Source organism: Hemibagrus wyckioides, linkage group LG14, assembly GCF_019097595.1.
Source record: "Hemibagrus wyckioides isolate EC202008001 linkage group LG14, SWU_Hwy_1.0, whole genome shotgun sequence".
Lineage (NCBI taxonomy): Eukaryota > Metazoa > Chordata > Actinopteri > Siluriformes > Bagridae > Hemibagrus > Hemibagrus wyckioides.
In genome coordinates, this window is record NC_080723.1 from 14,135,539 (window position 1) to 14,152,198 (window position 16,660).

The following is a 16,660-nucleotide window of genomic DNA, read 5'->3' on the forward strand; positions in this document are numbered from 1 at the left end:
ACATTATTTTTAAGGAGATGTGGCATGTGGGAACTTTTATGGAGATGTGGGATGTGGTGGCTTAGTGGTTAAGGCATTACTGATTGGAAGGTTGTGAGTTTGAATCCCAGGTCCACCAAGCTGCCACGGCTGGGCCCCTGAGCAAGGTCCTTAACCCTCAATTGCTCAGTTGTATAAAATGAGATCTGGATAAGAGCATCTGCCATATGCTGTGAAAGTAAAATCTAAGAAGCTAGGTTCTCTATTCTTATAGCTTTTCCAATTTCCAGGCCAGAAAATAAAGAAACATATGTCCATTTTTGGAGCCACAAAGTCTATACCAGGATTATTTGGGATACAAAGAAGGGGACACCCTGGACCCATGGAGGAAACCCTAGAAGCATGGGGAGAACCTGCACACTCCACACACAGAGCAGAGGCGGAAATCAAACCTTGGAGGTGTGAGACAGATGTGTTAACCACTAAACCGCCATGTTGAGAAATATTGATTCTTATCAAGAAATACTTCTAAAGATTACAAAATATAAACCTTCAGAAAATTCCTGCGTACATTCTCTGCCCTTATCGTGCATGCATTCAGTTGATCACGTCTCCATGCCTGGTTTAGAGCAGGGCACACAGCAAGACCTACAACATTACTAGCTCCTATTATTAAAATATCTTTGCAAGGTTTAGTTTTTCAGATTTCTGTTTAATTTGCTGCTGACTGAAGAGGCACACTTCATTTCCCCAGTGGTGTCTCAAAGTCAATTTGCAATTGAGGAATATCATTTCAGGCACACTGTGCTGCTGCGGAATTACCTTTCTAATCATTGTTGCCTAGTTCTGGCTGTCTTGCTTAAAATAATGGGGGCGGCAATTTACTGTGAACTCAAGAAGCATTACACCAAGCCAGATTGCTCAGGTTCTAGGTGAATGACTGACAGATAATCTTGGTACGCCTCATTTGCCTTAGGCAATAAGGTAAGTGATGCAAACCGTCTGTAAACCATGTGGAAATTTTTTTTTATTTAGTCAATAGAGCAGTAATAAGGGTACAGCAAATGTGAGGTCAGGATGAATATATGTCTCATTTTTCCATTTTCAGTATGAAATAGCCGAGCTAACTGATACCTGATGCTGACGTCAAGCTGACTCAGTGTTGCTGAATTATACAGAATACCACAAGCATGATCCTGACAAGCTTTAAGACGATTTCTTGCTTGTTCTGTGTCACTCAACTTCACATTGAGTTCATGGCATGAAATATGTGGATTGGATTTAAAAATGGTGTCAAATCTGATCCAATAACCATGTTTTATAATCCGAATCTATGTTATTTTTTCATTCTGGTAAGAAAACATCATTACTCAGTATCTTATATAATCATGGTCACATCCATGACGAATAACCAAGATCTTTCTTTTTTTAATCAAAACAAATACAAAATTTTGTTGCCTCAGTTGGCAAGTACTCAAGGATACAACGAAGATTTGTCAGTGGATGAATTGAAGAAGCTGAATATTTTAATGAATACATGGATACACATATAAATAACAGACTCATAAACACAAACTAAAGAGGCAGAATAAACAAGCAAAAGGCCAAACTAGCCTAAAGTAAAGCCAGTATCATTTTCAAAGTTAGAACAAGGCATGAGAGCAAAACAGGAAGAAGGCTGATGCTAAGATAACAGCTAGGTTATGGCAAGATGTACAGTAACACAGTTACAGGTAAGGTAGCTCTGTTGGCTTAAAACTAGTTAGCATAAGATGCTGATGGATAGGCAGAAGACTAAGCTAGCCACATAACAGGAAGACAGAAGACAAACACAAGCGCCTGCTATACTATGCAAAACAATAACAAAGTGACAGCAATGTGCAAACACGTGGAAAGGTGCGAGACATCACAAACTGAGACACTGAGGGGTGGATAAATATACAGTCCTGAAAATGAGCTGTGAAACACAGCAGATGTTAATAGTCAGGGAAGGTGGAGTGCTTGGGAGATGCTGCCAAAGTCATGACAGCGGGCCAGTCCTACATGCCTTAGTTTCATAGTCGTATACCTTATACTCATCACACTATACCTTCCACTCATACCCCCATACCTTACACTCATACCCCCATACCTTACACTCATACCCCCATACCTTACACTAATAACCCCATACCTTACACTCATACCCCCATACCTTACATTAATAACCCCATACCTTACACTCATACCCCCATACCTTACATTAATAACCCCATACCTTACACTCATACCCCCATACCTTACATTAATAACCCCATACCTTACACACATACCCCCATACCTTACATTAATAACCCCATACCTTACACTCATACCCCCATACCTTACAATAATAACCCCATACCTTACACACATACCCTCATACCTTACATTAATAACCCCATACCTTACACTCATACCCCCATACCTTACATTAATAACCCCATACCTTACACACATACCCCCATACCTTACATTAATAACCCCATACCTTACACACATACCCCCATACCTTACATTAATAACCCCATACCTTACACTCATACCCCCATACCTTACAATAATAACCCCATACCTTACACACATACCCCCATACCTTACATTAATAACCCCATACCTTACACACATACCCCCATACCTTACACTAATAACCCCATACCTTACACACATACCCCCATACCTTACATTAATAACCCCATACCTTACACTCATACCCCCATACCTTACATTAATAACCCCATACCTTACATTAATAACCCCATACCTTACACACATACCCCCATACCTTACATTAATAACCCCATACCTTACACACATACCCCCATACCTTACACTAATAACCCCATACCTTACACACATACCCCCATACCTTACATTAATAACAGCATACCTTACACTCATACCCCCATACCTTACAATAATAACCCCATACCTTACACACATACCCCCATACCTTACATTAATAACCCCATACCTTACACTCATACCCCCATACCTTACAATAATAACCCCATACCTTACACTCATACCCCCATACCTTACATTAATAACCCCATACCTTACACTCATACCCCCATACCTTACAATAATAACCCCATACCTTACACTCATAACCACATACACCACACTCATAACCACATACCCCACACTAATACCCCCATACCTTACACTCATACCCCCATACCTTACAATAATAACCCCATACCTTACACACATACCCCCATACCTTACATTAATAACCCCATACCTTACAATAATAACCCCATACCTTACACTCATACCCCCATACCTTACAATAATAACCCCATACCTTACACTCATACCCCCATACCTTACAATAATAACCCCATACCTTACACTCATACCCCCATACCTTACAATAATAACCCCATACCTTACACTCATAACCACATACACCACACTCATAACCACATACCCCACACTAATAACCCCATACCTTACACTCATACCCCCATACCTTACAATAATAACCCCATACCTTACACACATACCCCCATACCTTACATTAATAACCCCATACCTTACACTCATACCCCCATACCTTACATTAATAACAGCATACCTTACACTCATACCCCCATACCTTACAATAATAACCCCATACCTTACATTAATAACCCCATACCTTACACTCATACCCCCATACCTTACAATAATAACCCCATACCTTACACTCATAACCACATACACCACACTCATAACCACATACCCCACACTCATAACCCCATACCTTCCACTCATACCCCCATACCTTACACTAATAACCCCATACCTTACACTCATACCCCCATACCTTACACTAATAATCCCATACCTTACACTCATACCCCCATACCTTACATTAATAACCCCATACCTTACAGTCATACCCCCATACCTTACAATAATAACCCCATACCTTACACTCATAACCACATACACCACACTCATAACCACATATCCCACACTCATAACCCCATACCTTCCACTCATACCCCCATACCTTACACTAATAACCCCATACCTTACACTCATACCCCCATACCTTACACTAATAACCCCATACCTTACACTCATACCCCATACCTTACAATAATAACCCCATACCTTACACTCATACCCCCATACCTTACAATAATAACCCCATACCTTCCACTCATAACCACATACACCACACTCATAACCACATACCCCACACTCATAACCCCATACCTTCCACTCATAGCCCCATACCTTACACTAATAACCCCATACCTTACACTCATACCCCCATACCTTACACTAATAACCCCATACCTTACACTCATACCCCCATACCTTACAATAATAACCCCATACCTTACACTCATAACCACATACACCACACTCATAACCACATACCCCACACTCATAACCCCATACCGTACACTAATAACCCCATACCTTACACTCATACCCCCATACCTTACACTAATAACCCCATACCTTACACTCATATCCCCATACCTTACACTAATAACCCCATACCTTACACTCATACCCCCATACCTTACACTCATACCCCCATACCTTACATTAATAACCCCATACCTTACAATAATAACCCCATACCTTACACTCATAACCACATACACCACACTCATAACCACATACCCCACACTCATAACCACATACCCCACACTCATAACCCCATACCGTACACTAATAACCCCATACCTTACACTCATACCCCCATACCTTACACTAATAACCCCATACCTTACACTCATACCCCCATACCTTACACTAATAACCCCATACCTTACACTCATACCCCCATACCTTACACTCATACCCCCATACCTTACATTAATAACCCCATACCTTACAATAATAACCCCATACCTTACACTCATAACCACATACACCACACTCATAACCACATACCCCACACTCATACCCCCATACCTTACATTAATAACCCCATACCTTCCACTCATACCCCCATACCTTACACTCATACCCCCATACCTTACAATAATAACACCATACCTTACACTCATACCCCCATACCTTACATTAATAACCCCATACCTTACACTCATACCCCCATATCTTACAATAATAACCCCATACCTTACACTCATAACCACATACACCACACTCATAACCACATACCCCACACTCATAACCACATACCCCACACTCATAACCACATACACCACACTCATAACCACATACACCACACTCATAACCACATACACCACACTCATAACCACATACCCCACACTCATAACCCCATACCTTCCACTCATACCCCCATACCTTACACTCATACCCCCATACCTTACACTAATAACCCCATACCTTACACTCATACCCCCATACCCTACACTAATGACCCCATACCTTACACTCATACCCCCCTACCTTACACTCATACCCCCCTACCTTACACTAATAACCCCATACCTTACACTCATACCCCCATACCTTACAATAATAACCCCATACCTTACACTCATACCCCCATACCTTACAATAATAACCCCATACCTTACACTCATAACCACATACACCACACTCATAACCACATACACCACACTCATAACCACATACCTTCCACTCATACCCCCATATCTTACACTAATAACCCCATACCTTACACTCATACCCCCATACCTTACAATAATAACCCCATACCTTACACTCATACGCCCATACCTTACAATAATAACCCCATACCTTACACTCATAACCACATACACCACACTCATAACCACATACACCACACTCATAACCCCATACCTTCCACTCATACCCCCATACCTTGCACTAATAACCCCATACCTTACACTCATACCCCCATACCTTGCACTAATAACCCCATACCCCACACTAATAACCCCATACCTTACACTCATACCCCCATACCTTACAATAATAACCCCATACCTTACACTCATACCCCCATACCTTACAATAATAACCCCATACCTTACACTCATAACCACATACACCACACTCATAACCACATACCCCACACTCATAACCACATACACCACACTCATAACCACATACACCACACTCATAACCACATACACCACACTCATAACCCCATACCTTCCACTCATACCCCCATATCTTACACTAATAACCCCATACCTTACACTCATACCCCCATACCTTACAATAATAACCCCATACTTTCCACTCATACCCCCATACCTTACACTAATAACCCCATACCTTACACTCATACCCCCATACCTTACAATAATAACCCCATACCTTACACTCATACCCCCATACCTTACAATAATAACCCCATACCTTACACTCATAACCACATACACCACACTCATAACCACATACCCCACACTCATAACCCCATACCTTCCACTCATACCCCCATACCTTGCACTAATAACCCCATACCCCACACTAATAACCCCATGCCTTACACTCATACCCCATACCTTGCACTAATAACCCCATACCCCACACTAATAACCCCATACCTTACACTCATACCCCCATACCTTGCACTAATAACCCCATACCCCACACTAATAACCCCATACCTTACACTCATAACCACATACCCCACAGTCATAACCACATACCCCACACTCATAACCACATACCCCACACTCATAACCCCATACCCCACACTCATAACCCCATACCCCACACGCATAACCACATACCCCACACTCTTCGTAACCTCATACCTTACACTTCTAACCTCATACCCCACACTAATAACCCCATACACCACACTCATAACCCCATACCCCACACTCATAACCCCATACCCTACACTCATAACCCCATACCCCACACTAATAACCCCATACACCACACTCATAACCTCATACCTTACACTTATAACCCCATATCCCACACTCATAACCACATACCCCACACTCATAACCACATACCCCACACTCATAACCCCATACCCCACACTCATAACCCCATACCCCACACGCATAACTACATACCCCACACTCTTCGTAACCTCATACCCTACACTCATAACCCCATACCCCACACTCATAACCCCATACCCAACACTCATAACCTCATACCTTACACTTATAACCCCATATCCCACACTCATAACCACTTACCCCACACTCATAACCCCATACCCCACACTCGTAACCGCATACCCCACACTCATAACCACATACCCCACACTCTTCGTAACCTCATACCTTACACTTATAACCTCTTATCCCACACTAATAACCCCATACACCACACTCATAACCCCATACCCCACACTCATAACCCCATACCCTACACTCATAACCCCATATCCCACACTCATAACCACATACCCCACACTCATAACCACATACCCCACACTCATAACCCCATACCCCACACTCATAACCCCATACCCCACACGCATAACCACATACCCCACACTCTTCGTAACCTCATACCTTACACTTCTAACCTCATACCCCACACTAATAACCCCATACACCACACTCATAACCCCATACTTAACACTTATAACCCCATACCCTACACTCATACCCCCATACCTTACACTAATAACCCCATTCCCCACACTCATAACCTCATACCTTACACTTATAACCCCATATCCCACACTCATAACCACATACCCCACACTCATAACTACATACCCCACACTCATAACCCCATACCCCACACTCGTAACCACATACCCCACACTCATAACCACATACCCCACACTCTTCGTAACCTCATACCTTACACTTATAACCTCTTATCCCACACTAATAACCCCATACACCACACTCATAACCCCATACCCCACACTCATAACCCCATACCCTACACTCATAACCCCATACCCCACACTCATAACCACATACCCCACACTCATAACCCCATACCCCACACTCGTAACCCCATACCCCACACTCTTCGTAACCTCATACCTTACACTTATAACCTCATACCCCACACTAATAATTCCATACACCACACTCATAACCCCATACCCCACACTCATAACCCCATACCCTACACTCATAACCCCATACCCCACACTAATAACCCCATACACCACACTCATAACCTCATACCTTACACTTATAACCCCATATCCCACACTCATAACCACATACCCCACACTCATAACCACATACCCCACACTCATAACCCCATACCCCACACTCATAACCCCATACCCCACACGCATAACTACATACCCCACACTCTTCGTAACCTCATACCCTACACTCATAACCCCATACCCCACACTCATAACCCCATACCCTACACTCATAACCCCATACCCCACGCTCATAACCCCATACCCCACACTCATAACCCCATACTTAACACTTATAACCCTATACCTGTGGGCAGTGGTGGCTCAAGTGGTTAAGGCTCTGGGTCGTTGACCGGAAGATCAGGGGTTCAAGCCCCAGCACCGCCAAGTTGCCACTGTTAGGTCCTTGAGCAAGTCCCTTAACCCTCTCTGCTCCAGGGGCGCCGTATCATGGCTGACCCTGTGCTCTGACCCCAACCTCCAAGGATGGGATATGCGAAGAAAGAATTTCACTGTGCTGTAATGTATATGTGACAAATAAAGGCTGTTTCATTTCATAACCCCATACCCTACACTCATAACCCCATATCCCACACTCGTAATCCCATACACCACCCTTATAACCACATACCCCACACATATTACCCCATACACCACACTCATAACCCCATACCCCACACTCTTCGTAACCTCATACCTTACACTCATAACCTCATACCCCACATAATAACCCTTTACTTTACATGAATCACCACTAATAAAGATTCATTTTATAACTACATATCTTACATGTATTTGTGCTATTAAGCTTTGCCGCCCCTTTAAATAGAAGCATGGAGTTAAATATACTTCTCACATCAATTAATACCCGATAATAATTAGTACAGTCCAGAATGCATTATAATCATGACTTGTGCATAACTGCATTAATAAAGAATTGTATACCTATTATAAATATAAATATAACTAAATATAACTTAGTTTTTATGTACATGTGGATACAACCCCTTTTTGAACCATATTTGCATAATGTATCATAGACATCTGACTCATATCCCACCCATATATGAACAATTTTCCTATCCCTGGTAGGATTTTTTGTGTTATTGTTAGTTTACATAAACAATGAGAGAATAACCCCTGATGTGATTGTGAAGCTCATGGTTCGAAGTGCATAGTACATTATTAGCATCTTGACTCATTTGGTGTTATTGGCACATGATATATGTCACCCCTTTTTTATCTTAGTTAAGGAGCAGCTGCTATTGGTCAACTCCAACTCTTAACCAAAGTGAGAACAGCTGAAGAGCCAGTCACAGGTGTGTGTGAAAGTGCCACAAGGCCAACACAGTCTCTGACAAGGAGCAATCACGTCGAGCCTGAATGCTACCGTCTGCCAAAATACCATTGTGCTGTAGTAATGACCTGCTGCCGGCAAGACGCAGCTAATTACCACATGCTTTCTGCTCTCCAGCCAGACGGCTAGGCACAACAGAGCAAATTTACCATATCCACCATCTCCCATTGTGAATTTATCCACTGACATAAGCAGTATGGCAGTATATATATATATATAAATGTCATATAACAAGAATGAGGTATTTTGCTATGTTTTGCGGTCTTTGCTGGGTTTTCTTCCTCGCTACTGCATCTTTGTAGTTTGTCTTGACCTTGAGACACAGTCCCTTCTCTGACATTTGTTTGGATATTTTGAAAGCTGAGAAGCTGAAAGACTGCTGACCTCCATGGGTGAACAGATGACCAGGATCTGACTGACACACAGAGTTGTAGAGGACAGAGTGATTGGATTGCAGCTTGGGATAGTCTACAGTGTGGTCTTATCACAGGCATTGAACAGTATCTTTCATTTTTTTTAAATGTATTCATCACAATCCTATTGAAAACAGATAAAAGTTATTATGGAGCTGTTAATGAGTTCATTATGGTGATAATGAGGAGCATTCAAGTGCTATTTCAGCGACTGAAATATGTTTTTACGTGATATTGGTTTGCATTGACGTTTCAGTTGCCTTCTGCTGTTTATCAGCTTCTTCACCATTTCTTCAGTATTTTAGAAAAAAAGAACAATGAATTTTGTTCCTTTCCTTTCCCTTCCCTTCCCTTCCCTTCCCTTCCCTTCCCTTCCCTTCCCTTCCCTTCCCTTCCCTTCCCTTCCTTTCCTTTCCTTTTTATTCCTTCCTTCCTTCCTTCCTTCCTTCCATTCCTTCCTTCCTTCCTTCCTTCCTTCCTTCCTTCCTTCAAGATGTTAGTCTCATATCAGCCACAGTAGACAACCAGAACTCAAAGTTTCTCTTGAATAGAAACATTGTACCATTACTTTTCTATTTTTCTTTACATATTTTATTTTCCCATTAACATTTTGTTTTTGTTTGTTTTTCTCCATCTTTCTTCAACTCTTTATAACGAGCAGTTTGGCATGGCAGTTACCTGCAGCCATTACATACCATCAGGCAATCAAAGTGAATGTGGTCTATATTGCACCAATCTCCTGGGGACTGATTACTGCGGGGTAAAAAGGTCATGTGCAGACTGGAGATGATCTTTATCTGGCATCTGTAATATACAGTCCTATCTGCAGCACCACATCCTCTCCAGCACACATTCTGATGGAACATTTATGATGGGGACTGCTCGTTAAAATGCATTTGAGGTTTCACCACCGGGGAATAAAGGTGCATTAGATGCCCACAGCAATTTTTTGAGAACCTCGTGTCACACGTCATCCTGAAGGGTGGTGCCATATTTATGTCACCTGGCAACCTGTTTTTAGAGCTGGTGATGGGATGTGGGAAGTGATGCATGAGGCAGGTGGCTGAGGTCCATGAACTGTGGAGGATCTCTAATGCTGCTGAGATTCTGATAATCTACTGGCCTGAACAGTGATCGACCTTGAGTGAGTGATGGCAAGGTCATCTGGGCATATTGTTAGCATTTTGAAATCAAAGCTAGGTTGATAGAAGAAGCCGCTGTAGACTTTGGGACTGAAAAGGTGTGATCTTTTCTTTTCTGTGTCTGAAGGTCTTTTTTAAGAGACCTGTCATTCTAGTAGACATGTGTTTGCAAGGTGTTTTTATGCATCATCATCAGACACACACACACACACACACACACACACACACACACACACACATACACACACATACACACAGACAGACGTGCTACATTTGGAGCTCTATTAGGTTAAATATAGAGCCTGTATCTGCCGAGAGAGTGTACATGCATTAGTGAAGCTCAGTTTCTTGAGAAACAAAACTGAACAAACTTTCTGAGAGCATCACTCAACCAGCAGTGCACACCAGGGACTAGGAAAACACATTTAAAGACCATTATTAAACTTCCTTCCTTCCTTCCTTCCTTCCTTCCTTCCTTTCTTCCTCCCTTCTTTGTTTGTTTGTTCCTTCCTTCCTTCCTTCCTTCCTTCGAAATAGACAGTAGCACTAGCCTGTAGGATGCAGTGATTGGCTGAAAGAGTTGTGTATAATTTCCTTAAATTATATACCCACTTCCAAAATGGACTCACAGTTCTAAATGAATGTCTAGAGCTAAGTTTCTGCCACTAGAATTTAATCGCTCAACAACAGTAAGCACTTTGCTCTGGTCAGGATTGTGGTGGATCTGGAGCTTTTCCCAGGAACTCAGGGTGTGGTGTACATGGGATAAGCTCCAGGTCTACCACAAACCTGAGCGGAGTAAAGTGCCTACTGTTAATGAATGAATGAATCCTTGTGCACTCAGGATGACACACTATCTTGTAACTCACAGGGCCACTAGGATTTGATAAAACATAGACACGTTTGCATTACAAGACACATTGCAAACAGTCTTAGCCTCAGACGGCATGCTCACAAACCGTTGGCTGAGCGCCTGATGCAGACGGCGCACAAAATCGGAAACATTTCAGGGGTTTTGAAGTCATCATCTGATTGGTTGGATTCTACAGGATTTCCGTGTGTGTTCATGTATTTTAACTTCAACCTGGAAACAAAGCTGTTGTGATGCTCTGTTTCTCTCATGGAAGAAGGAAGTTGTCATGGTTACAACTTTGTCTATGAGAAGTGCTTATGAGGATCAAATAAACGCTGGATTTTCATGAAGTTCATGGTATAGACTAATTAATTCGCTTGGCTTTATTAAATGAATGATCTGTGGTTGCACGTTGGTCTGTTTGTCCAGGACTTCACATTTTCATGCCCTTAAACATGACACTGAACAAAACAAACTGTGATTGGTTGCTTTACAGTCAGTCAGTCAGTCAGACAGACATCCTCTTGGGTGGTCCTTGGCCAACAAAATCTGCTATAGAGTCCAGATTTCAGAATACATCTTTTTATGTATAGATTTATGTCCGTGTTCTTGTTTCCTCAACAGGGATGCTAATTTTCAGGATAGCTTTGCTTTCACATGAAATGCTGCCTTTCTTTCAACTTCTGAAGCTCTTATATAACAGAGAAAAACAGCAGAACTCTCCAAATTTATTCTACACAATATATATATATATATATATATATATATATATATATATATATATATATATATATATAAACCTTCCTTTATTAAATATATATTCTGCTTTGTAGGCCATTGTGTGTTACTGCATTGTATTGAAGACACACACACACACACACGCAATCACACTATGGGCATACTTAGCGAGTGTGTGGTGGGTGGAATGCCTTTGGTCTCTTAGAGTCATTAGCAGCTGGCATGTGTTCAGAGCTTTTAGCTTTACATAGCAGCTGAGCGAGCACCCGCACCCGCACACACACGCGCGCACACACACACAGAGCCATGTTAACCAGACAGACAGACTAATACAGCCATAACTCTAATTCTAAAGACTAAGGCAGATGGATAAGAAGCATGCTGTGTGTGTGTGTGTGTGTCTGAGAGAAACAGAGAGAGAGAGTCAGGTTACAGTAAGTTTGTTGCCTCACCCATTGCTCTGTGGAGATACGTGGGGAATTTGTTGCAGAGAGGTGAAACATTCACAGACGTACAGAATCACTGCAAAAGCCTTGGGCTATAAAACCACGGATGTAAAACTAGCCGTACGTCATATATATGATAAGCCATATAAAATATATGATTAATCTATTATTTATTATTTCTCATTTATAGTTTTGTAGTGCTTGCTGTTTTTCAGTTCAGTTCAATTTTACTTGCGAAGGATTTTTAACAATTGTCGCCAAGCAGCTTCTTTTAGATTCCTAGAGGCTCTGGTGACAACAATAACTAATTTAGACAACATGAGGAAGAAACCAGGCTTAAAAAAGGAAGTCATCCACTTCTCACTGTCACTGGATAAAGGCATTATAAATCATTCACATGTACAGGTGCAGAAGAGTAAAAAGACACACAGTACTGAGCACAGGACAGGTTCATGATTACAGCAGCAGTTATTAGGAAGTACAAATTTTCATTGTCAAGGTCAGATTAGCTACTGAAGCAATGGACATAAACTGTTTCAGAAAGGGCATCCAGGATAGCAGACATGTGTGCAGATGCTTCAAAAAGAAGAAGTATGAGGTCCGATATGATGATCAGCTTAACATCTGTGACAATAACTCTAATGTTGCTGCTACATACAGAAGTTTCCATACTGCACAACAATATTCTCACTTTAAGTTTAATTTCTTAATATATGCATCCATCTATTTCTTCTATCTTTCTTCTTCTTCCTCTTATTTTGGTTTGGCTATTTTCACAGTTTAAACAGTTTATATTCATTCACAGATATTTTATACAGATCTTTACTGAAAGCTTTTTGCACTAACGGACTTATTCCATTTATCATCGTTACAACAATTGTTATTTTATTTTATTTTATTTTGTATTTGCACTGATCTTTTTTAACTACTCCGCATGCCTTAAATTGTCCCCTTGGGATAAATATTGAATTGAATTGGATAACAGAGAAAGAGAACAGATTATTAGGTACACTACAGTAGTTTAGCGTACAATGTGAGCAGGTCTTTAGCTCAGACAACATAACTCAAAACAAGAGCCAGAACGTAGCACAAGCTTGAGGACACTCTGGGAAATAGCTGTCCTGCTACTTACCACTATTTTTTGCTGTTAATTCTTATGCATAACATTTTTCATTCTGGCTCATCTCAGCTCAGACTGTAGCTGCTGTAATAATAAAGATCAATAAAGTATCCATAGATATCTTCTTCCTTGATGAATGTAGAAAATAGCAGAAAATAAAAAGAGTTTTTTGAGTGTATTTATAGACATATGTCTGGTAATCTCTGGCCTATTTTAAACTATGTGATAAAATTCAGAAGTAAAAACAGCAGTTGGTGGGTGCTGTGAATGAGTTACTGGATAGGGCTTAGTTCTGCCTCCTCCTGGATTATGGCAAGATAACTTTCCCTGACACAGAAACCAGGGCTAGCAACAGGACCAGGAGAGACAGAAATAGAGCAGCAGGTCGCTACATATGAACACAAGGTTTAATTGAGTTTAATTGAGAGGCCTCCGTCTGCCGCTATGGACAGTGAAAAGGCTTGTGGACGAACTGTCTCTAATCTTCTTTTATTGATCTCATTTGGGGAACGCAGCAGTGGGAGAGAGGAATCAATGCCAAGTTAACAGCAAAGAATAAACAGTAACTTACTGATGGCCTTCCCCTGTCTGAGACAATCATGTCTTGAGGCAGGGGGGTGAAAATGAGCCATCATGGAGCTAAAGACATGGCCAAGGTTATTGGAATTGGCTTAATCGACATTGGAAAGACATTAAAGCCATCCATATTCATGCCACCTAACACTGTTCAACTCTGGCATGTCACAAGGATGAGGATTTTCTGCTTTGTGCCAGTGTTTTGTTTTGTTTTGTTTAGTTGTTGTTCTTTGGATCTAGAAATGTATATATATATATATATTTCTAGATATACAGGTGAATTTGATAACATTGATTATCTTAAATAAGTAGCCTTTACTTCTCACATGTACATTACTGCACAATGAAATTCTTTCTTAACATATCCCATTCTTGGAGGGTTGGGGTCAGAGCACAGGGTCAGCCATGATACAGCATTCCGGAAACAGTGTTAGCTTGGGCGATGCTGGGGCTTGAAACCCAATGTTCTGATCACCAATCCAGAGCCTTAACCACTTGAGCTACCACCACATTTGTTACAATGGGATGGGAATATTAGACAAGTGAACAGTCAGTTTTCAAAGTTGATGTGTTACAAGAAGGAAAAATGGGCAAGTGACTTTAACATGGCTCATATTGTGAGTGGGTTAGAGCATCTCCAAAATGGCTGGTCTTGTGGGGTGTTCCTGATATGTGGTGGTTAGTACCTACCAAACATGGTCCTCTTTCAGCAGAATAATGCTAAAGTTGACTTGGCCTCCAAATTCTCTAGACTTCAAACTGACTGAATATGTGGAATGTGCCGGCCAAACGACTCTGATCCATGAAGGCCCCAACTTGCAACTTGCAGCACTATAGACGTAGAAGCTTTTATTTTTCAGATATACATTACAGCACAGTGAAATTCTTTCTTCGCATATCCCAACTATGGGGTTAGAGCACAGAGTTCAGCCATGATACAGCACCCATGGAGTAGCAATGGCAGCACCCCAAACAACACCCCCAGAGCCTTAATGCCACCACTGTCCCTATGGGCAACATAAGGAGGACATACACAATATTAAGCATGTGGTTTTAATGTTATGGCTGATCACACACTGCCATAACATTAAAACTACCTGCTTAATATTGTGTGTAAATTGTGTGTGTGTGTGTGTATATATATATATATATATATATATATATATATATATATATATATATATATATATATATATATTAATGAGATGTGTGTGTGCATGCGTGTACCCTGCAGCATGCCGGCCCTCACAGGCTGTTGACTGTAGTCTTGTATTATTAATGTATAAGCTGTTCTCTGAGGATTTGAGCACTGCAGGTCTTCCTGCAGCAGGTTTGCAGGTGAGCTGTCCCAGTAGAGAGATGAGTAGAGAACTAACATTATAGCCTCCTCTGTATTCCTTCTCCTCAGGTTATCCCTGCTCTCTGTACTCATCTCTCTCATGCTTATATTACTCTTCTAAGTTTAATCCCATGTGAACTCAGAAGTTTTTTACATGTTTTTACTTTTTTGTTGTTTTCCTTTCTGTTAGTCATTAAATTTCTGGGCTTTTTTTTAAGCTGTCAGTAGTTGCACTGTCCACTGTAATGATATCTTTATCTCTTTCTCCCTCTCTTTTATTATTTTCTGCCCTCACAGTATAAGGGTCAGGCAAACCTGCACGTGTTTGAAGACTGGTGTGGCTCATCCACTGCTCAGCTCAGAAAGAACCTTCATTTTCCTCTTTTCCCCCATGTGAGTATGAGTCCAGTGGTGTTTGTTTTCTTGACCTTGTGTGATTCTCTTCTCATGTCACACCATATCTACAAACATCCTCCTGTCACCTACTACACAAATAACTTGCTTTGAAGACATTTTTCAAATTTATTATTATTATTATTATTATTATTATTATTATTATTATTATTATTATTATTATATTTTCAGATAACTGCTGATAACTCTGTATTAAATATTAATAATAAGCACTGGACAATATAGCAATATAAGTGTATTGGGCA

The 16,660-nt window shown here is 41.1% G+C and overlaps 1 protein-coding gene across 1 annotated transcript in view; it reads left to right on the plus strand.

The window, feature by feature from the left end:
* Window positions 1-16,660, plus strand: part of b4galnt4a (beta-1,4-N-acetyl-galactosaminyl transferase 4a) — a 141,742-nt gene that overhangs the window by 76,150 nt on the left and 48,932 nt on the right. Inside the window, exon 4 of the mRNA XM_058408524.1 lies at window positions 16,299-16,394. Within this exon, the coding sequence (XP_058264507.1) occupies window positions 16,299-16,394 (96 nt within the window). The remainder of the gene's footprint in view (window positions 1-16,298; window positions 16,395-16,660) is intronic.